This window comes from Rhinatrema bivittatum, chromosome 9 (assembly GCF_901001135.1).
Source record: "Rhinatrema bivittatum chromosome 9, aRhiBiv1.1, whole genome shotgun sequence".
NCBI lineage: Eukaryota > Metazoa > Chordata > Amphibia > Gymnophiona > Rhinatrematidae > Rhinatrema > Rhinatrema bivittatum.
The window spans coordinates 180,145,841-180,167,829 of NC_042623.1; the positions used below are offsets into that span (position 1 = coordinate 180,145,841).

A 21,989-nucleotide genomic window follows, 5' to 3' on the forward strand; every position below is an offset into this window, starting at 1 on the left:
TCTCACGAAATGGTAAAAAAAAAAAAATCATACATGTAGTTGAGGTCCCAGTCGCGGCAGCCGCGACTAGGCCCTTACCTCCTTGGTCCCGGCCCATCTCCGAGGGCCTGTTTCACGGCATCCCCGCAGGGGGGGGAGGGGGGGGGACGCCGCCGCCGAGAAGCCCTGCCTGGACACCTTCTCCCTAGGCGCGCGCAAGCCACGCTTTTGAAGGCCGTTTCCCGCCACTGGAAGCTCCGCCCTATCCATGACTTCAGACGCCGCGGCCTATGTCAGGCCGCTGTTGAGCCCAGGACTTTGCCTTGCAATGGGGTTCCTTGTGGTACTCAGTTGCTCCGTGCCCCAGAGTGTGCTCCGTGCCCCAGAGTGTGCCCCCCGTGCCCCAGAGTGTGCTCCGTTCCTGCCTGAGACTTGTCTTGCTCTGTGCCCAAGTCTTGCTTCTGTCTGGCTTGCTTGCAGTAACCTGTTCTGCTTCAGTTCCAGCTTGGTTCCAGTAGCCAGTCCCGCTTCAGCTCCTGCCTGGTTCCAGTAGCCAGTCCCGCTTCAGCTCCTGTCCCGTTCCAGTAGCCAGTCCCGCTTCAGTTCCTGTCCCGTTCCAGTAGCCAGTCCCGCTTCAGCTCCTGTCTGGTTCCAGTAGCCAGTCCCGCTTCAGCTCCTGTCTGGTTCCAGTAGCCAGTCCCGCTTCAGCTCCTGTCTGGTTCCAGTAGCCAGTTCTGCTTCAGCTCCTGTCTGGTTCCAGTAGCCAGTCCTGCTTCAGTTCCTGTCCGGTTCCAGTAGCCAGTCCTGCTTCAGCTCCTGTCCCGTTCCAGTAGCCAGTCCTGCTTCATTTCCTGTCTGGTTCAGTAGCCAGTCCTGCTTCATTTCCTGTCTGGTTCCAGTAGCCAGTCCTGCTTCAGTTCCTGTCTGGTTCCAGTAGCCAGTCCTGCTTCAGCTCCTGTCTGGTTCCAGTAGCCAGTCCTGCTTCAGCTCCTGTCTGGTTCCAGTAGCCAGTTCTGCTTCAGTTCCTGCTTGCTTCAGTCCTTGCCTGCTACAGGTCCTGCCTGACTCCTGATCCCTGCCTGCCCGCTCCAGCTCCAGCCTTCGTGATCTCCTAAGTCCCAGTAGCCGGGCTCCTACGGGCTTCCTCCCGGGGAGGTATCGGCTTCCACCAGGGTGAAGCTCACGTCCAACACCTGCCTGGTACCCCGCCTCCCGACCTGTCACTCACCAGAGACTATAGTCCACCTCTCCCCAATCTCTCACAGGTCGGCCCAAGGGTCCACTAAAACCATTCACTCACAACACATGCGACACTAAATACAAAAGACTGGAAAAAACCCATCTCGCTACTGGATTGCTGCCTTATTCTTAATAATGTTGAGTTCATAGTTAAATTCAGATTGCTAAGTGAGTAGGGATGAATAAATTAGAGTCCTTGAAATTTATGTGGTGTACTCGCTGTTAATCTGGTAGTGACCTGCAAGGGGGATAACTTAACTTTTAGTAAGGGCTGGGGCAATCCTGTGCTTTAGAGAAAAAAGGTTGATTTTTAATATGAAAGTGCCTCTTACCTATAAATCAAAGAAGGAGCTATAAGTGGGTTAGAGATGGGGTGAGAGGAACTAACAAGGAAAAATCATGTAGCAAAGCCAAAACAAGCCCAACAACATCCCTACAGTGACTGAACAAACCCCCTCTAAGTCCCCTCAGAACTCACCCCACCACCCTCTCGCCCATCACACAGGCTGAGAAACTGAGACCCAATCTTCAAATGGTTTCTCGACCTTTCTAAGGGTCCTTAAACTATCGTAACAGAGGTGACATTACTTCTTACCTGATAATTTCCTTTCCTTTAATACAGACGGACCAGGCCTGATTTGATGGTATTATGTTTCTCAGCTTGTTACAGGAATACTTGCAGGCTGGTGTCAGCACGGTTGTATATAAAGAGTGACATCAGAGAGCCTGTTTTCTGCTTGTTGGTGTGAACAACCTACTAGTCTGGCCTGGTCTGACTGGATGAAGATGCTGTCAAGCTTTCCATGTGATATACACCCCATAAACTCCTATATATCTCAGATAAAACTGGAGAGTGGAGTTTGTTCCAGTGTGAAGCAGCAATTAAAATATGTTTAATTAGCTTTCTAAGAGGTAAAAGTTGCTGTCACATAATGCCATAGTGCCACTCTAACACTCACACAGGGCAATAATGTGGCCACTCAAGAGGGTCCTGCCAAGTACTACATAGGCCCGCTTGCACATGTGCTTCTACACTGGATACCTCCCACCCACCAACTGAGGTCCTGCTTGCCTCTGGGCAAGTTCCCTACCCACAAACTATCCCTTGATGGTTTCTAGGGTCACTGGGACCCCATACAACTCATGGGTCACAGAGTTCCTAGAAAAATACCCACTGAACAAATACACAGTATACTAGGATCGTTAATCAGTCTAAGACAGGCAAAGCTAACAAACTAATAAGCTTAACAAAGTAGGAACAGTGAACAGAAAATACTTTAAATCTGCAATCGGGAACAGGTAAAAGAACAAAGATTAAACAGCAGAAACTAACTAAACACTTTTCACTACTTACTAGTGCCTGGGGAGATCAGGAAAGAAGGTTGTCCACAGGAGCTGAACAGGGCCTCAACATAGCTCCCTTTGTACTCCCAGCCGAGACTAGAGAATTCCAGCACTTTCAGGCTCTGTCTACAGGGCCAATCAGTGCACACAGCTCAGACGTGCTGGGATATATATATGCTGTTCAAGCTTCTTGCTGAATGAAGGCAGCATTCAAAGCATCTGCTTGAACTACAGTGCAGAGAACAAGCACCACCTGCAGACCAGCACATAGAAAGGAGTTCTCTGGGGAAAAGTGTCACAGGCAGAATAATAACCACAAACCATGCAAAACCTGTTTGTTACAGATTCCTCCTCTATCAAAGAGCAAAATAAAAGAAATTTCAAAGGGAAAGTGCCCATGAAGTGAGACATGCCATAGATTGGACTTTTACCTGTACTCTCTCTGCCATCTCTCTCAACGACCCCAGCTCACAACGCAGTCGAGTGTTCTCCTCATGCTCTTTAGTAAAAGAGGACAGTGTGTTCTGAAAACAGAATAGAGGGCGACAGTGCTGCACTATCAGGTGCCAAAAGGGATTCAATAACAATACCAAAACAATAGTGGATCAAGGCTGTGCTGGGTCAGACCACCACCCTGTCTCTGACAGTGACCAGACCGCATCACTAGAAGTATCCAGCAGGTCCTAATGGGGAAATCCCTTCCTTGTTTACTCCCAGCAACAAGGCATGACAATCCCCAAGTCTACTGGTTCATCATTGTTAATGAACCAGTCCTCCAGAAACTTATTCAAACACTTCTTAAGTTCAGCTATACTAATTTTGACCACATTCTGGCAAAAAAAAAACCTCCAAGACAGGATTAAAGTGCACTGGCAAAGGAGTGTGGGCTCTGGGAGGGAGGGAGGGAGGGAGGGAGGGTGAGCTTGCATGGGATCTCTCAGATTTGCTGCAAGCTCAATTCTTTTACTGAACTAGAACAATTATCCAGAGAAACTAGAGTATGATCTTTCACGACCACACAGGACCCCTTTTCAGGAAGCTCAGGTAGTACAGCCTCTGTGGGTTATTCCTAAATTGATCCAAAGTAAGGAATCCTAACAAACCACACCTCACAATGGGCCAGATTTTAAAAGTTATGCATGGGCGTAGATTTGTGCGCGCAACCTGGCGCACAAATCTACGCCCAATTTTATAAAATGTGCGTGCAGTTGCGCGCATGTTATAAAATCTGGGGGCAGCAGGCGCAAGGGGGTGCACAGTTGTGCACCTTGCGCGCGCCGAGCCCTAGGGGAGCCCCGATGGCTTTCCCCGTTACCTCCGAGGCTGCTCCGAAATCAGAGCGGCCTTGGAGGGAACTTTCCTTCCGCCCCTCCCCACCTTCCCCTCCCTTCCGCTATCTAACCTGCCCCCCAGCCCTACCTAAATCCCCTCACTACCTTTGTTCTCCTATTTACTCCCTTGAGGAAATGGACAACATCTGGATGAGACGCAACCGCATAACCTTCAAGACTTTCCAAGAGGGAGCCAAGGGCAGAGACCTGTACCCGGAGCGAACCGAATGAGAGGTCAATAGAGAGATCGCGCTGGAGAAAGGAAATAACCAGCAAAACCGGGGCCGAGTGTGCAGAGACACCCGATTCCGCGCAGGCAAGCTCGAAAACCTTCCAGACCCGGACATAGGCGAGGGAAGTAGAAGTCTTGCGAGCACGCAGGATAATGGAGATGACGTCTTCCCTATATCTCTTCTTTCTCGGTCTCTGTCGTTCAAAAGCCAGGCTGCTAGACAGGGCCCTGCCGGAGCAGGTACAGAAGATGACCGAGATGAAGAGGGTCATCCGTTGACAAGTTTACGAGATCCGCAAACCACGGTCCGCGGGGCCACTCGGGAGCTACGAGAATGACCGGACCCCTGTGAGCGCTATCCGTCTGAGCACCTTGCCCTCCAGGGTCCATGGGGGAAACACGTACAGAAGGACGTCGCGGGGCCAGGGAAGGACCAGCGCATCTACCCCTTCCGAGCAGAGCTCCTTCCAGCGGCTGCAGAACCTGGGAACTTTGGCGTTGTCCAAGGTTGTCATCAGGTCCAGGTGAGGAGGACCCCACCGGTTGACAATCAGCTCCATTGCCACGTTGGACAACTCCCACTCACCGGGGTCGAGCCACTGGCAACTCAGAAAATCTGTTTGAACATTCTCTTTGCCCGCAATGTGAGATGCTGCTAAGCACTGAGGATGGCGCTCCGCCCAAGCGAAGAACTGGCTGGCCTCGAGGGCCACCAGGCGACTCCTGGTGCCCCCCTGGCGAATGATGTACGCCACCGTGGTAGAGTTGTCCGAGAGTACCCGAACTGCTCTTCGGTGAAGCAGGGGGAAAAACGCTTGAAGAGCCAGATGAACCGCCCGAGCCTCCAGGTGATTGATATGCCAGCGGGATTGAGCAGGGGACCAGTACCCCTGCGTGGCCTGTGTTTGGAAGACTGCTCCCCAGCTGGTGAAGTTGGCGTCCGTCGTGACGACAATCCATTGTGGAGTCTGAAGGGATATGCCCTTCAGAAGGTGCTTGAGCGATAGACACCAATGTATGTCTCTGATGGTAGAGTTGGAGAGAGGAAGCTGTGCTTGAAACAGTTCCAACACCGGTTTCCAGCGGGAGAGCAAAGCTTTCTGTAAAGGACGCATATGCACAAAAGCCCATGGAACCAGGTCGATCATGGAGGCCATGGTCCCTAGAACCTGTAGGTAGTCCCATGCCGTGGGGAGAGGCATGGAAAGGAAGCTTCGGACTTGATCCATCAGCTTGAATGCTCGACAGTCCAGCAAGAATACCTTGCCGACCCGAGTATCGAACCGAGCCCTTAGGAATTCTAGGACCTGGGAAGGTCGGAGATTGCTCTTGGAAAAATTGACTATCTACCCCAGGGAGGAGAGGAGAGCAAGGATGCGGTCCACTGCCAGCTTACATGAGGCCTCTGACTTGGCTCGCACTAGCCAATCGTCTAGATAAGGGTGGACTAGGACTCCGCCCGCCGGAGGGCGGCCGCCACCACCACCATCACCTTGGTAAATGTGCACAGTGCCGTGGCCAGACCGAAGGGGAGAGCCCGGAACTGGAAATGTTGCCCCAAGAAGTGGAACTGAAGATACCACTGATGTTCGGCATGGATCGGAATGTGCAGGTAGGCCTCTGTCAAGTCGAGAGAGGCCAGAAATTCTCCGGGATGAACAGCCGCTATATAACTGTTCTCAGGGTTTCCATCCAAAAATGGGGCACTTTGAGGGCTCAGCTGACCCTCTTGAGGTCCAAGATGGGGCGAAGAGTCGTCCTTTTTTGGAACCATGAAGTAAATAGAATACTGGCTGGCGTCCCATTCCTCCACAGAAACAGGGTCTATAGCCCCCAGCCCCTAGAGTCTGGCGAGAGTCTGACGACATACAGCAGCCCGCTTCCGATCGCCACACGGGGAGAACATGTACGGATCCGGCAGGTCCCGAGCAAATTCTAAAGCATAGCCTCTCTCGATTATCTCGAGGACCCACTGATCCGAAGACCTGGAGGAATTTCCTCTACAGAAGGCACCCCGCGCCCTAGGATTATATCTCCGCTGACCCCTGAAGCGGGTGCGAGTAGGGAAGAAGGTTCTCGCTTGTTTTGGGCGATCTTCAGGAAGTTTGTGGACCTTCGCACCCAAGGATTTAAGAAGTTGTTCCAGGTCCTCACCAAAAAGTAACTTACCTTTGAAGAGGAGCGTGCCCAGCTGTGCCTTAGATCTGGATCCTGGTCCGGGGCATCCAAGGGAGCGGGGGGGTCTTGGGGAGGAGGGACTCCCGGGACCACCTGCACTCGGACCCCTGTGCATCAGGAACCGCTGGGGCGGACGGAGCAGCGATATGAAGAATTTTAGGGAGAGGAGGAGCAGGAGGGGGGGGGGGCCGCGTCTTCTTGCAGGCTGGCTAAATAGGATTTGTGCATTAAAAGCACAAATTCTGAAGAGAAGCGAGGCCTGGAACCTCCGGGGAGGGGGGACGGAGGGGGGAGGGTCAGGACCTGCATCAGGGGACTGCACGGGGCTCAAATCGGGGGGGGGGGGGGGGAAATCTAAAAAATCTGGGTCCTGGGAGTCCTGCTGCCCCATAATAGCAGCGTCAAAAAAACCCAAAATGGCCGCCGTTCCCGCGGTTTGCGCTTCAGAGGCCTGGCTCGGTGTCCTGAAGTGATTGCTGCTACGGAGGGACCCTCCCCTCCTGGCAGGCCGTTAGAGCAGAGCCCCTCGCGGGAGAGGCTAAACAGAGAGGGGACCGCGGCATGGCCCCGAATCAGAGAAATCAGCTGAGCAGCCGTAGCTGAAGGTACGGAGGCAAAGGAACGAACCCTGCACACTCCCTTCTCTCTCAGAAGACTGCCAACACTAAATTCACCCGACAGAAGTATTATTGATTGATTTTTTTTTTTTTTTTTTAAATCGGGCAGGCAGGGGAAGGAAATGTCCCGGGGAGAGAAAGAGAGAGAGAAGGCTCTAAAGGGGGAGTGACTGGCACCACCAATTTCAACCCACAGCCGAGGAACACAGGGAATAGGGAGCCTAGGCTACGTAACACAAGGGGCAAAGCGAGGGGACAGAAAAACTGTCCCCTAACAGGAATCAGAGAAACTTTTTTTTTTTTAAATAAAACCTGAAATTATAACCAATACTTGCTTGATCCGACACAATTAGAGAAGAAAGTAGCCCCCCAAAGGGAATAGGCAAAAAGAAACAGGGAGCCGCAGGGTGAGCTGTCGCATCTGCTGGAGACAGACAAATACTGAGGGGCTGCAGGGTAGGCTCTGTCCTGATATAGGAGACCCTTTCAGTTTTGGGTTGAGCAGGAGGCTCAACCCACGGTCTGGACTGATTCGGGTACATACAGGGAACCTGGCAAGTACCCAAACACTAAGTCTATTCCATGTTACCGTTGCTAATGGCAGTGGCTATTCTCTAAGTGAACTTAATAGCAGGTAATGGACTTCTCCTCCAAGAACTTATCCAATCTTTTTATGATTTGGGGAACTGTTGTGCAGACATAAGGGGGGAAAAAAAATACAGGACTGCTTCTACGGTCAAGTCCATAAGCAAAGCAGGTCAAGCAGCACGGTCTGAAGTTTCAAGAAGCCTCATCCCCCAGTAAAAATGTTGCTTGCAGTAAATGTTTATGGGTTATAACTGCACGGAGCAGCAGTTGCCACCCTTAAGAGAAACATGGAGTATTCTGCACAGGGGTACAGATACTACCATAAGAAGCTTGCCGGGCAGACTGGATGGACCATTTTGGATCTTTTCTATTTAATATTTTTTGCTTGCCGCCTGCCACTGACCCTTGCCTGGCCCTGACGTTTCTTCAACTCTATGCCCTGAGAGAGACTCGCCCAAGTCCTGCCAGTTCCCAGAACCTAAGGGCTCAACCTGTGGGGGAAAGAGGCTAGTGAAGGTGAAGTTCCTGACCAGTCTCATGCCAGGATCCATCCGCCAGCTGTCAGTGAAGGCCTAGAGGGTTCACTCCCTAGGCTGTGCCAACCACACCGTAGCAACAAGGGTCCACTTCCATTACAGTGTATCTTGGAAAACTGAAGGTACGCATGCTATTTTAACCCCTCCGCTTCTCCCCAAGAATGCCTCTCTGAAGTCCATGTGTACTTTAAGCAGAGAAACAATTTTCAAATAGGCCAATTTACCTGGTTAAAGATTTTTCTCTTAAACAATAATCTCCTGATGTGCACACTGAAAGACAAGTAGAATTCCTGCCCATTCTCCATGTAGCTTTTTACCTTTCCTTCTTCTTGGAGCTGAGAAATGATGGCATCTTTAGCATCTGAGAACACCAGAAACAATTCAAGAGTAATGTCAGCAGAAGCAAAATATCACTGCCCGATTAAACCCCTTCCCCATGACCTGAGTAAAGATAGCAGCTATGGAGGAGTCAGACTGTGCTGTAAGAAGATAATGAACCGAAACTCAGTCTTAGGTGCAATCATGAGAGCTGGGCACATGCATTCTTGTATATAAAGTGAAGTAAATCTGCATTAGAGCTGTGCACACACATTCCTGTATATAAAGTGAAGTAAATCTGCATTAGAGCTGCGCACACACATTCCCTGTATATAAAGTGATGTAAATCTGCATTAGAGCTGTGCACACACACTCCTGTACATCAAGTGAAGTGAATCTGCATTAGAGCTGTGCACACACATTCCTGTATATAAAGTGAAGTAAATCTGCATTAGAGCTGTGCACACACATTCCTGTATATAAAGTGATGTAAATCTGCATTAGAGCTGCACACACACACTCCTGTATATAAAGTGAAGTAAATCTGCATTAGAGCTGCGCACACACACTCCTGTATATAAAGTGAAGTAAATCTGCATTAGAGCTGCGCACACACACTCCTGTACATAAAGTGAAGTGAATCTGCATTAGAGCTGTGCACACACATTCCCTGTATATAAAGTGAAGTGAATCTGCATTAGAGCTGTGCACACACACTCCTGTACATCAAGTGAAGTAAATCTGCATTAGAGCTGTGCACACACACTCCTGTACATCAAGTGAAGTGAATCTGCATTAGAGCTGTGCACACACACTCCTGTACATAAAGTGAAGTGAATCTCAAGGTGCATTCCCTTTGGAGGCTTCCAAAGGTTAGGTGAGGGGTTATCATTTCCCTATATAACAATGGTACAGTCATTTCAGACTTGAATCCTTAGGCGCAATTTGTACTGGTTTGTGTCTAGGGGTGGTAAGTAACACACCCAAATTGCTTTTCAGTCGCATGCATTCCTCGTCCAATTGTCTGCTTTTCTCTTCCTCAGTCTGCAATCTGTCCCGGAAGGTCTGTCCTTCCTCTCGCAGGCTCTGGCAGTCCTGCTGCAACACCTGCACCTGCAATATATTCCAAAACATACATGGGTCATGTAATGCAGCTTGCAGCAGTTCCAGAAATTTCCACATAAGCCGTCTACTGCTAACACCTTACTGAATAAGGGGTAAAGCTAGCGCATCGAAAACGCGCATCCAACCGTGGGTTAACAGTGCGCTCCGCCGGGGCGCACTGTACTGTATCAGCCTGTAAGTTAGCTGGATAATTTTAGACCTGCTTTCAGGCAAGTTTAAAGTTTTAGAATAGATGCTGTTCCAATATCACAGCCTCATATGGTGAGGAAGGCAACAAGAATGCACCTGTTTGCGCTCTGACTCTACCACCTTCTCCATATCCTGGACGCTCTGTAGCAAGGCCACCTGTGATGTCTCCAGGGCCATGCGGAAGCTCCTCTCTTGTGACAGCTGCTCCTCTACCTGCATCAAAAGCACATCCATAAATTCTCCCATTTACCCACAGACGTAGCAGTCAGTCCTGTCCCCATGTCTTCATTTCAGAGCACAAGATGATGAGAATTCCCCATCATTTTCACTTGTTCTGGTGACAGGTGTTTGTTTTAGCCCTGTCCTAGGTCACTGCCCTCCATCTAACACTCAGTTACATTCCTGTTTAAAGATGTATTAAAGTGGGTTACCAGTGCAGACTTTTCAGCTCACTCCCAGCAAACAGAGCCTCGGTAGGCCTATAATGTGAACACTGGCATTGGCTGGAAGGAATGGGGAGCCAGGGAGAGAAGGGCATATTCAAGGGGATGGAGAGTAAGGGCTGGAGCAGATAATAAGGGAGGCTTGAGGAGACAAACAATTCTCTCTACTTTTCACAATTGTCTTCTATGTTTTTTTTTGTTTTTAAATTCTCCTTTATTAAAAAAAAACAAAAAACCCAACAGATACAACACAAACAACATGGAGAAACAAATCCCATGACAAAGCAAACAAATTACTAAAAAATGATGATTTTTTTTTAATTTAAGGGTGAAAGTGACACCTGCCTATAAATTAAAGGATGAGCTAGGGGTGGCTGGGAGGGTTGGGAAATACAAACACACAAACTTCTGTTTGTTGCCTGACTTTCTGACTACCTATTTAAAACAAAACACACGAACTTGAGAGTGAATTGAGAGTCTGTGTGTCTGTGTATGAAAGTGAGTTGAGAGTGAGAGACTGTGTGTGGGAGTGAGGACCTGAATATTTAGAGAGGGAACATGTGAGAGCCTTCTATGTGTGTGAGACAGCATGTGATAGTGAGAGCATGTGCTTGAGCAAGACAGCATGTGGGAGTGAGAGAGAGCCTGTGTGTGTGAGAGACAGCATGTGCCACTGAGAGACTGTGTGTATGAATGATTGTATGAGAGAGAGCATGTGACAGTGAGAGCCTGTGCTTGAGCAAGACAGCATGTGGGAGTGAGAGAGCCTGTGTGTGTGTGGGGCAGTGAGTGAGGCAGCATGTGTGTGAGTGAGGCAGCATGTGCAAAAGAAATACAGTGTGTATGTATGTATGAGAGAGAGCATGTGAGAGTGAGTGTGAAAGCCTGTGTATGTGTGAGAGAATGTGTGAGAATAGAGCCTGTGTGTGTGCGAAAGCGTGAGAGAGAAAGCATGAGTGAGAACATGATTGTGTGTTTGAAGGAAGAAGTCAGATGGAGAGAAAAGAAATAGAAAAAAAAAAGACCCTGTAAAAAGAATTAGCAAAAAAACAAAGAAAGGGAAGGTGGGGAAAAAAGCCTGTGACCAACTGCTTAGAAAACTAAGATCAGACAGCAAAGGTAAAAATAAATAAATAATTTTTTTTTTTTTACTGATTGGCATATGTTATGTTTGGTAATGTGCAGGAGTAGCACTTTCTCTATGCCGATCTTGCAATGTACGAGATCAGCATGGAGGAACTGGAAGCCCGCAAGTGTTTAATACCATGGGGCCTGCACAGAGGAGGCAGCAGTGCCAGTAGCAGCAATCAGCGCCTCCCCAATAGCCACGCGGCAGCAGTGATGACAGCAGCAGGTAGGTGCCCCTAAGTGCCCAGCTAGACACACAACAAGACGCACAGCGGGGGTGAAAGCGCAAACCGATGTACCTGAAGAGGGCAGCCTTACGGGTAGAGAAAAAGTGCGCGAACGCGGCTAACAGTCTAAGCCTGAGAGAGGGGCCGAGCCTAGAAAGCTGCTCAAGTCCCCCAAACACCCCCAGGAATGGATGTCAGATCGGCACCCCGAGCACAGAGACCGAAGGGGAGAGGAATCCCTGAAATCAGCTCCCCTTAGCTCTTTTCTTTTTCTTTTCTCTTATTTTCAAAATAATTACAAAGCATTTAATATCTTTGCACAGAAATATTTCAGAAAACAATACAAACGATCAACAGATTGATTCACATATTAAAAGAAAAAGAAATATCTTTTTTTATATAGTCCACTAATCTGATGAAAAGGGGGCGGATATAACAAAGGGAAGCCAAAACTACATAAGAAAGATAGCTAAAGAAATTGCCAATAGCTTGCTCTAGTCAATCCCTTTTTTAATAAGCTAAGATAATGGACTAACTATTGGCGATTCTGGGAGTTAAGCTACGTCTTGAGGTGTTCAGGGGTTAAGAAAATGTAGGTATTGTTACATTTTACCACACATCTGCCTGGATATCTAAGCTGATAATTAGCACCCAGCAGCCTTGTCTCCTGTCTGAGTGCTAAAAAACCCCTTCTTCTCTCCTGCGTGGCTTTCGCCAGATCCGGAAAGATCTGCACGAATTGGCCCATAGATTGGGTGCCCATGTTTTGGAAATAATTCCTCATAATTAGACCCCTATCATTTTCATATATGAAAGACATTAACAGGGTGGCTCGCTCCACAATTTCCATTCCCGATGAATCTATGAGATCTGTCAAATTCTCCAAGTCTACGGGGTTTTGATTGCCAGCACTCCTTGATCGAGAAAAGGGCAAAATCTTCACCTTGTTGAAGGCGGGAATATCTTCTGAGGAACTATGAAGAACTTCAGTCAGATATTTACGCAAGGTAACCCTTGGTAACTCTCCCATTACCTTGGGGAAGTTCAACAATCTTAATCGTCCAAGACGATTTTCAGGAGCTCAGGTTTTTTTTTATTTTAAAGCAGTTAAAATCTTGAATTGTCGTCACTTGAACTTTCTCTATATCCTTTATTTGTAATTCTGTTGTATTTTATCTCCTTGTTCAGACAATTCTAAATTGTGGTCTGGTGTCACCAGCTCTAAGCGTGTGGAGATTTGAGTAACTTGAGCCATACTTCCATGGATAACCACATTTTGCTGGGCCAGAAGCTCCCAGAGCGAGTCCAAGTGACCACAGGTGGTTTTTAGCCGGGACTGCTAACTCTTGTTGGTTTTCCTTGTAACATTCTCACCGAGACTGGCCCAACATCGTTTGAGGAAATAGAATATTTTTTACACTATTATTAGAAGTAAGTTCCGTATCCCGGACCAACCTTGGAGTTGCAGTTCCTCCATACTCTGGTGTTTCTCCTCCCGACGCTTCACCCGCCGCTGCTCCCTCCAAGGATCCCGATGAGCACTGTAGCCTCGCGGGATTCGACACAGTTTCTGATGGGAGCGTCGAGGATACTGCCTGAGGTAATCTTGGCGTCGGAGGGCTCAGTGATAACTCCCCAGGCGACACGACGGCTTCCTTGCCGTTTTCGCCAGTGGGGACCGGCTTCTCCTGAATCGGGAAGAGAATTGAGCGCACTCGGTGATAGTCTTTGTCCCGCAGAGAGAGAGGGTGTTGAGGGAAAAAACCCTCATTCTCCCTTTCCTTTTGGAGGCATAATACTCTAAGAAATAGCTTGAAAAATAGCAATAGAAGCGGGAGCTCCGAGTGCACACTACCAGCAAGTGGCCATCTTGACTCCACCCCCTTTTTTTTTTTTTTTTTAAATTGCTCTTTACCTGAGCTTAGCCTCTCCCAGCCAAGTACAGAATCAGACTCCAAGCTGTGGGGGAGAGGGTATATACCTTCACTCGCTTCTTGCACTCATCTTGTCTTTTAGCTTTTTTTTTTTTTTTTTTAACAGCTAAGTTCACGCTGGCAGAAACCAGCTACCAGACCAAGGCAATCATCTGAGTGAAGGATCTGAAGATATCACCTCAGGAAACGTTGAGGGAGGGACAATAGAGAGCGGGACAATAAACTTCTTTCTTCTTTTCTCCTTCTATAAAAAAACACAATCCCCAGTAGGGAGATGCACGTCCACCATCTGCTGGAGACGGAGAATACTAGCAGGCTGATGTCCGTGCAAGGGTATATATATCGTGAAGTCAGCTTTGCTCAGTCTCCATATGCTGGTAGAAGGGCATAACTCACTAGTCATGGATCCACCTATCCAAATGCTAAAAAATGAGGAAATATGCCATTTCTGAGCACAAACAAAATGCAGCCTGAATTCTGTTCTGCAGCCTGAGGTCCCTGAGAAGGCATGAAAAACCCATAGCACCAAGATGGCCACCATTCCCATTGGAGCACTGCTCCATGGCAGGAAATATCTGAGAGCCAATCCCTGCAGTCAAAACTACACCAGAGGCCTCTGGGCCTCATAGCGATGCAACACAAGGTCAGACTCTCCTCCGGGAACTCAGCGCATGGGCTTTTCCCCTGTGCTATGCAGATACAGCCGTACTCCCTCAAACGTCCCCCAAATGTGGCTGCCACTGCTGGCAGGAAAAGCGACTCGCCCAAGCCTACTCTGGCCAGCCCCTTCCGTAGCCCTTCGATCTGATCAGGCCTCAGAGAACTGTTTTATTAAGCTGTAGTACCTCTCCTTTCTTTTATATTTTTTTTTTTTAAACAGACAATGAAGCGAAGTGGGGAAAAGGGGGCTGGGGAGAGAGGTACCAAAGACTTACACCGCTAGCCCTCTGGTTCCTGATGGTGCTCCACGGGGGTAGGGAACTTCACTCGCACTTATTTTCTGTGGGTCAGAGCATCAGCTCAACCAAGGGAGGGAGAACTCGTCTGTCACCTCAAGAGCTGCCTACCAGAGTTTTCCTTCTCGCCCAGCCTAACGAGTCCTAGTTTCCAGCACATCTTCTGGGGGCAGCAGAAATGTATACAAGGGGTGACCATCAGCGAGCCTGTTGATCTCTATCTCTATCTGCTGGCTGCCATGCATAAACCCGTGTGTCTGGCTTGGTCCCACTTTTCCAATTGTTATTATGGCATATATATGTTTATTTTATTACACTATTTATAAGGAGGCCGATATTATGGATAACTGAAAAGTTATGCGTGACCGGAGAGCTTTAAGATATCCTTGTCACTGTTTATCTTTGACATTTTCGTTGCCACCACGCCTCTCTGACACTTCATTATCTTATTGTTTGGCTTTTTGCCTCTCTTTGTGCTGCTCATTAGTATGAAGCCAAATGAATTAAAGAGAGACGCATACAACTTAGCAGTAAAATACAGTGAAGATTCAGATGCTTTGGAATTGAGAGCAAACATCACTGCCGCGTGGCACGCATCTGAAATCTGCAAAGGATCTTGCCAGATGATACAAGCCTTGCAGGAAGTTATTCCAACACAGGTTGCATTACACGGTCTTCTGACTTTGCGTGGCATTACTGGGGGCACGCGATATGAGCTTCAGTAGATTGAAATATTCCAGTCATTACTTAGGACTTCAGATTACTATCAAAATTTAAACATTTTTTCAAGTGAGTATATTTTTAAAAAACATTTTGATGATGTAATTGTTTGCATCTATTAAAATCAAAAACAAGTTTGCCTGTAATCACATTTGTAATTGTACATCTTAATTTACTACTTGGGTATTTTATTTTGCTTCTATATTGTAAATAAACTATTATTCTGAAGTAAAATTGTATACTATACACTTTGATTTGGGGGCCCCGGCTAATGTCCCATCTCTGAAATTTGTTCTTATGGCGACTTGCCCAGGGTTAGCAGTAAAGCTAGAATCCGATCACAGTTTGCAGCTTTGCCTTCTGTCCACAAAAGAGGACAGGTCTCATCTTCTGAACAGTGGCAGGCTTACCTCCTGCAGTCTGAGACATATTCGACTTCCTGGTAGCCCTCAGCTCCTCTGCAGCAATTGCCACATCTGTCTAGATATAAACAAAGCAGAAAAGAGATGTAATCCCACGCCAGGCATGTAAATAAACACACAGATAATACCAAATCTTTGACATCTGGTAGCATGTGAGGGATGTGTGTCAGAGAGGGTCTGCAGCGGTAGAGAGGCAAGTGATAAGCATTGGAGGACAAGGTTATGGAGAGCAAGTTATAGCTTGGCCAATTTAATAGCTCTGGCTGGTGCAAGATATGCACTGGTGGGTCCAGGATAAGCTTCCTGCCTTTGTGGTTGTGGCGATCTCCAGGGCAGCGCTCAGCCTCTCCTTTTCATCCTGCACCATCTCCTTCTCTTCACTCTCCTCACGCAACTTTTGATGCAATCGCATTACTTCCAGCTGTACCACTTTCAGCTCCTGCACATGCTCCTCCTGCAGTGCATTCAGTCGTTCCTCCAGCTGAGCTAAGTTAGACAAGACAAGAGAGTTCATTTTCACCAAATCTGCACAACAACAAGTACATGGAGAAAGTTAGGCTTACCTATTCAGTTCCTTTCCTTTAGTCCTACTACACCAGTTCAACAAGTGGGTTATTTTCCCCCTCCAGCAGATGGAGGCAGAGGTCTAAGACTATTTACGTGTGCTGCAGAAATAGGATCATTATTTATTGTGCACGCTTCCAGCAGGGAAGTAATTACTGGACAATAATTTTAAGATAACAAACAATATATTAGACAAGTTCCTTAAAATAACAAGAGGTTTTTACAACAGATGTAATAAGCATCAAAACTAGGTAACAAACTACTGATACACGTAAACAAAAGGGAAGGGGGGAACAGAGGGTAGGTTTGAGACAAATCTGAGAGGCTTCTAGATGATATTCAGAAATAGATAATATGGAGTGGAGTGGTATGGTAATTAGAGCTTCTGTAGAGAGTGGTGCCAGTGAAAGTTTGGATTTAACCCTAGGGGAGGAGGAGTAAGCAGTCTGAAAACAGAGGCAAAGATTGAAAGAGTATAGAAGTTGTGATACAGGAAACAGGGAGATCGATCCAAGGCAGGGAATGGTGAGGCAATTTGAAGGGCGGGAGCTAGTGAGAATTTGAGAAACACTAAGGGGTCGATTTTAAGACCCGCGTGCGCGCACATGGACGAACCGATTTTATAACGCACCGGTGCACGTGCATATGTGGCCAGCCCGCGACTCGTGCATGTGGGGGGGGTGTGGGTGGGGGGGGGGAATTTTACAATTTGGAGAAGCTCGGCACTTTGGTACTTCCAGCATCTTGTGCCTTGAGTCCTCTTCTGTCTGAAGCTGAAATGGAACCGTTTCAGACATTTCCTTTATGAAATTAATAAAGGACAGATCCTCTGGAGGAGATCGTGTTCTTTCCTCAGGGGGAGAAGGCTCTGAAGGCAGATCATCAGAATCCTGGGAAGAGCCATCGTTCCAAGGATCGTAAGGCTGATCCCCAGCTCCCATAGGATCACCAGAGGGAAGAAATGGCGTTAGTCCTGAAGGATCAGGCCTAGGCATCAATGGTACGGGTTGAGTCGGTGGCAAGATCCCAGATCGTGGTATGGGTATCTGTGTTTCTTCATCTTCCGATGAAAAAGGTATCGGCGTGGAAGGCACTGGACATACCGGTATTCTCAGTTCCACCGGTGGAAGAGCACCGATCAGCACATCCAGTCTGCCTAGAAGCGGTGCAAGCACCGTGGGTATCGGGTTCAGTGACTGGGGCTGGCATCGGTGGACGGCGCCGATGGAGGTTGCGAAGTACGGAAGTGCTTTACCGATGGCCTCTTGGATCATCCGAATCAAATTCCTCACGGAAGCCTGGGCATGTAACCTCCAGCTCCGGAGTGGAGGCAATAGTGGCATAGCCGGAGGGTCCACCGATAAAAGTGAGTCTTGGCTCCATGCCACCTGTTGCAAATGTTCCTTCCCGATGGCTTCACTCCACCTACCTCCTCGAGGGCCCATGTTCCCTGACTCGCTGCCTGCTCCTACCTTCTCTTCTGCCTGGAAGAATTCGCTATCTTCATCACCAGTGAATACTACCATCTTCACCTCAGAGCTGTTCCCTGGAACCTGGAACAAAGTACTCGCTCCTCGAGGGCCTGCCTCCGTTCCAGCCCTAGTGCCATCTCCTTAGTGAAACCACTGTGTGAGTACATTACCTTCAAGCCTCTCAGCTCTCAGGGATCAGGTACTCGCTCCTCGAGGGCCTGCTCTCCCTATCCTGGGGTTCTCCATACTGGGGCTTTGCGCTTATTCCCCTGTACTCATTATTCTCAGTTCTTTCCACTACAGCACTGCTACCGGAGGAGTCGCTGTTCCAGTGCCTGAGGGATATTAGCCCAGCCGGGCTACTACTTCTGCCACCTCTGGTGGCTTCACCACATTGTCTAATAAAAGATGAATCTCTGTATTTGTGTGTCCTTAGCTGAGTCTGATCTGTGGCCCCTCACGGGACTTCCCCCATGGACATGGTCAGCTGCCAGTGTCCAAGGGTCCACCCAAACCTCACTAATTATAACAGCACCGATGAAGGTGGGGAACGCCTCGGTGATCCAGTCGCAGAGGAGGATGGGGCTTTCTCTGGACAGGATTTCTTTGTTGGTGGTTCTGTCGACGCCGCTGCAAAGGGCTTGCCTGGATCAGCAGACTGAGCCTTCCGATGCCGGTGTCGACGATTTTCACGATGTTCTCCTCGGTCCTTTTCCTGAGGCGATGAGGAAGAAGTCGACACCTTCGGAATAGTCAATTCCGGTCGGGCAACACTGGTGTCCCGCTGCTGGCGAGAGGTCGAAGGCACCTGCTCAGACGATGTTGAAGCGGTCGATGGAGTTGGGGGTTTTGACTGAAAAAGAAACTCCATCTTCTCTGAGCGGGCCTCACGGCCCTTCAGCATCATATGGGCACATTTGGTGCAAGTTAGGATGTCATGGTTGGGCCCCAAACACAATAAACAAACTCTATGCGGGTCTGTGATGGACACTGTCAGAGGACAGTCAGGGCACTGACGAAAACCCGACGCCATGGCTTCGACAAAAATTTAGCCGCAGTGCGGTCGATGGCCGGTAGGCCCCGAAGGGAAAGCTCAACGGGAATTGACTGCAAACGAGGGTAAAGCCTTACCTTTCGACCACGGAGTATGGAATCAATAGGGGGACCCCTATGGGGTAAAAGTTTTTGAAAATTTTGAAAGAAGTTCTGTGAGGAAAAGTCCCTGTCAGGAATCTCTAGAGAGCTCCTTAACCCGCATGGCTACTGCTGCGTGAAAAAAAAAAAGAGTGAAGTGGGACCCCTGTGGTTGCAGGGTTGGTGGCATGCTGGGCATGCCCAGTAGGTGCCAGTCAAAGTTCTATAAACTTTGACAAAAAAGTGTTCCGTGATTGGGCTCCATCCTGATGATGTCCTGTGAGAAAGCGTGTGAACACCGCTGCGGCCTACCACATGGCATCTGAGCAAAGCCTGAGAGCAGGACCTATCCAAAAGGATACTCAACCCACCAAGCTGCTACAACTCCCCAAGCTCTCTCAGATGTGGGAATGGACGTCTGATTGGCACGCCGAGGCTCGGAAACCAGAAGGAAAGGGAATCCCTCACTCTTTTTTTCTTTTTTAATATTTACTCTTTACCTGAGCTCAACCCATCCCGGCCGAATATAAAGTCGGTCTCCGGATGTGAGAGGAGACGGCAAAGGTCTTCTCAGCCGTGCTCAGCTTCCTGCACCTGCCAGCCTCTCAGCTGTTGCTCTCTCTACAGCTAAATCCATGCTGGAATAACAACTACAGGTATCACAGAAAAAGAAAGGTCTCCATCTGCTAGAAGGGGAAATAAGCCACTTGTCTGGACTGGTGTAGCAGGATGAAAAGGAATAGATCATTTTATACCTATGTACCTGTAGTGAACTTTCAAAAGAAAACTACACATACACGAATACAAAACTACCAGCAAGGGAAATTACGCATCAACTGAAATAGCAAAGAGATGTGCACAATGTTTTACTCCAACTAAGTTATGCCTCTTGGAACATCCGGATTTACAGTGTCACTAGGTGGCTAGATTTAGTCAGTCTGCACAGGGCAATTTTCACCAAGGGGGGGATCTAGCCCAGACTGGCCAGAGATGCTATCTCCATAGCACTCACAGCCCTTGGGAGGAAGAAGTGTCAGGCATCATACCTAGCAGCCGAATTTAGAGCTCATGAGCGCAAGGTACCAGAAGAAGCCCTGATGCATGATCTGATCTAAGGATTGTCATTGTGGTGACTGGACTGAGAGTTGGGTGGGGATATTAAAATGGGAAAAAATCCCCAGGAAGTTGCAAATGAAAATTATGGTGCCAAACCCCAGGTCTAGATTAGACTGAGTTGGAAACCCAAACAAGCAGGAAGAACTGTTGACCCTGGCAAAAATAAAAACAATTATAACATTGTAATTATAAAAGTTTCTATGTAAAAAGGGATTGGGAGCAGGGGAGAGCAATCTCACCAGCAAATTCCTTAGCGATCTGTATTCAAACAAAATCATATCAGTGACATAGGTGACTCAGTTTTAGGCACTTACATTTAGATGAAATTACAGTCAGGCACCTAAGGTTTGGGCTGAAAATAGGTATCTTAACTCTAGGCCCTTCAAGTCTGCTATTCAGGCCCCCTAGCACTGGAAATCAGCACCAAGTACCTAACTTCTTCCTTCAACTTGCCCCATCTCTGGCCCCATAATTTTTTTTTTTTTTTTTTAGGGACCCAGCCAGGAGAAAATCAAACAACACCCACAAAATGCACACCTTGTACCTGCATCAGTAACAATTTCCATAGTTTTACTAGTGCACCTCTCCTGCCCTCAAGCACCCCCTGCCATGCCAGTACTGACACCTCTATACACAGCTCTGCCAATGCACCTGACTCCTGCCTGCAGCACAGACGGCTCTGCTAATCCACCTCAGCATGGGCCAAGAGACTGGTGAGAAAGAGCATAGAGAAGAGGCAGTGAATGCTGTCCCCTCACAGGCACCTGAGTGTTTGGGGCTCAGCTCCTTCTCTGTGTGCAGCCTGAAGGTGCAGAGTTTCAGGGTCTGGAGGACGCTTTCCATGCGACACACACGGCTCACCAAAGATTCACAATTCTTCCACAGCATGTCGTTCTCCTGCACGAACGCAGATCTGATAAGGTAAGGTCTGATGGGATGGGGCATGTCCGACGCAAGGGGCTGAAAACTGCAGAACAGAAAATAGTCATGGGACCTCACGTGGAGCCCATTATATCCCAATGATTGTCAGATACTTCCGTTTCAGATTTCTGCATTAATCCAAACCTTACAAGTCAGAAACGGCAGGTGGGTATATCAATACATCTGGTGACTAAAATACTAAATAAATTCATCACATCCAAGCTTGAAAGAAAGGATCCTTAGCTGGGCTGGAAATGTATTTAGAAAACTTAAATACTAGTCAAAATGCTTTAGGAAATAGGGAATTCTTTTTCCTACTCTTTTTGTGTTTTGCTCTATTTTGCTTGCCTTTTTTTTTCAGTTTAAAGATTTTTTTTTTCAAATAATTCTGCTGTTCTTCCTGTTTTTTATGTTTTGCTTTCCTGAATTTTGGGCACCCGGGTGACCTGGCTCCCAGAGTATTTCCAGCCCTGAACTTGGGGGATTCTGGGACATGAGGCAGGAGCTTGTCCCATAGCAAAGGCGCAAGGATTCTTCCCCTTACAGCGGCAGCTAAGTCAGATCAAGCAGCTCGCAGGCCTCTTTTCTTTAAAGGGGAACTAGAGGTCCAACAGCTTGAGAGCAGCACTTTAAGCTCTGTTCCTTTCCTGCTGAGAGCTGCTCAAACTTGGTTCTGTGGACACGGTAGATGCTAAAAGCCTTCCAACATCTTCCGGGCTTGTCACACTGCAAACAGGGTGAAAAAACACACAGGGATATACTAATTCTCTAAGCACTCCTCATACACAGAGAATCAATTATACAAACAATTTTAAATACACTATATGTATAAACTTTATTGTATCTTCAAATAGAACATCCTATCTAAACAATTAAAAACTATCTACTCATGGCACCCACTCACACATTCATACCATTTAAAAACCATAGCACCTGTAAACATTGTGATCATCAATACTGTTTTCAAATATAAAGAACTGTTTTTCACGTTCCGTTTCAGTATCTTATAACAGCTGATATCAATGAGCAATTACATATAAATTTCCCACATGTAAACCACTCCGAAACAGTGTCCGGATATCCCAACTCAAGATTCTCTTCTAATATTCATCATGAAGGGCGATCATATTCCTCCCGGTCCGACAAAGATCTTTGTTTCACCCCACACTTGGGGCTTCCTCAGGGACTCAATATCAAAGATGATCACTCTCCACACCTACCACCAATGCATTTTTTTAATGTGTTAAGGGTGGGAACAGCTGTGTTGCATTTGGAT

At 47.8% G+C, this 21,989-nt stretch overlaps 1 protein-coding gene across 1 annotated transcript in view; it reads right to left on the bottom strand.

The window, feature by feature from the left end:
* The window catches only part of VWA5B2 (von Willebrand factor A domain containing 5B2), a 453,973-nt gene extending 433,218 nt beyond the window's left edge, over positions 1–20,755 (bottom strand). Inside the window, exons 1-7 of the mRNA XM_029617330.1 lie at positions 20,557–20,755; positions 15,788–15,992; positions 15,495–15,519; positions 9,773–9,889; positions 9,346–9,475; positions 8,362–8,405; positions 2,994–3,086 (exon numbers count right to left, since the gene is read on the bottom strand). Coding sequence (XP_029473190.1) covers positions 2,994–3,086; positions 8,362–8,405; positions 9,346–9,475; positions 9,773–9,889; positions 15,495–15,519; positions 15,788–15,992; positions 20,557–20,737 — 795 coding nt within the window. The 5' untranslated portion in view covers positions 20,738–20,755. The remainder of the gene's footprint in view (positions 1–2,993; positions 3,087–8,361; positions 8,406–9,345; positions 9,476–9,772; positions 9,890–15,494; positions 15,520–15,787; positions 15,993–20,556) is intronic.
* Between the last annotated feature and the right edge of the window lie 1,234 nt (positions 20,756–21,989).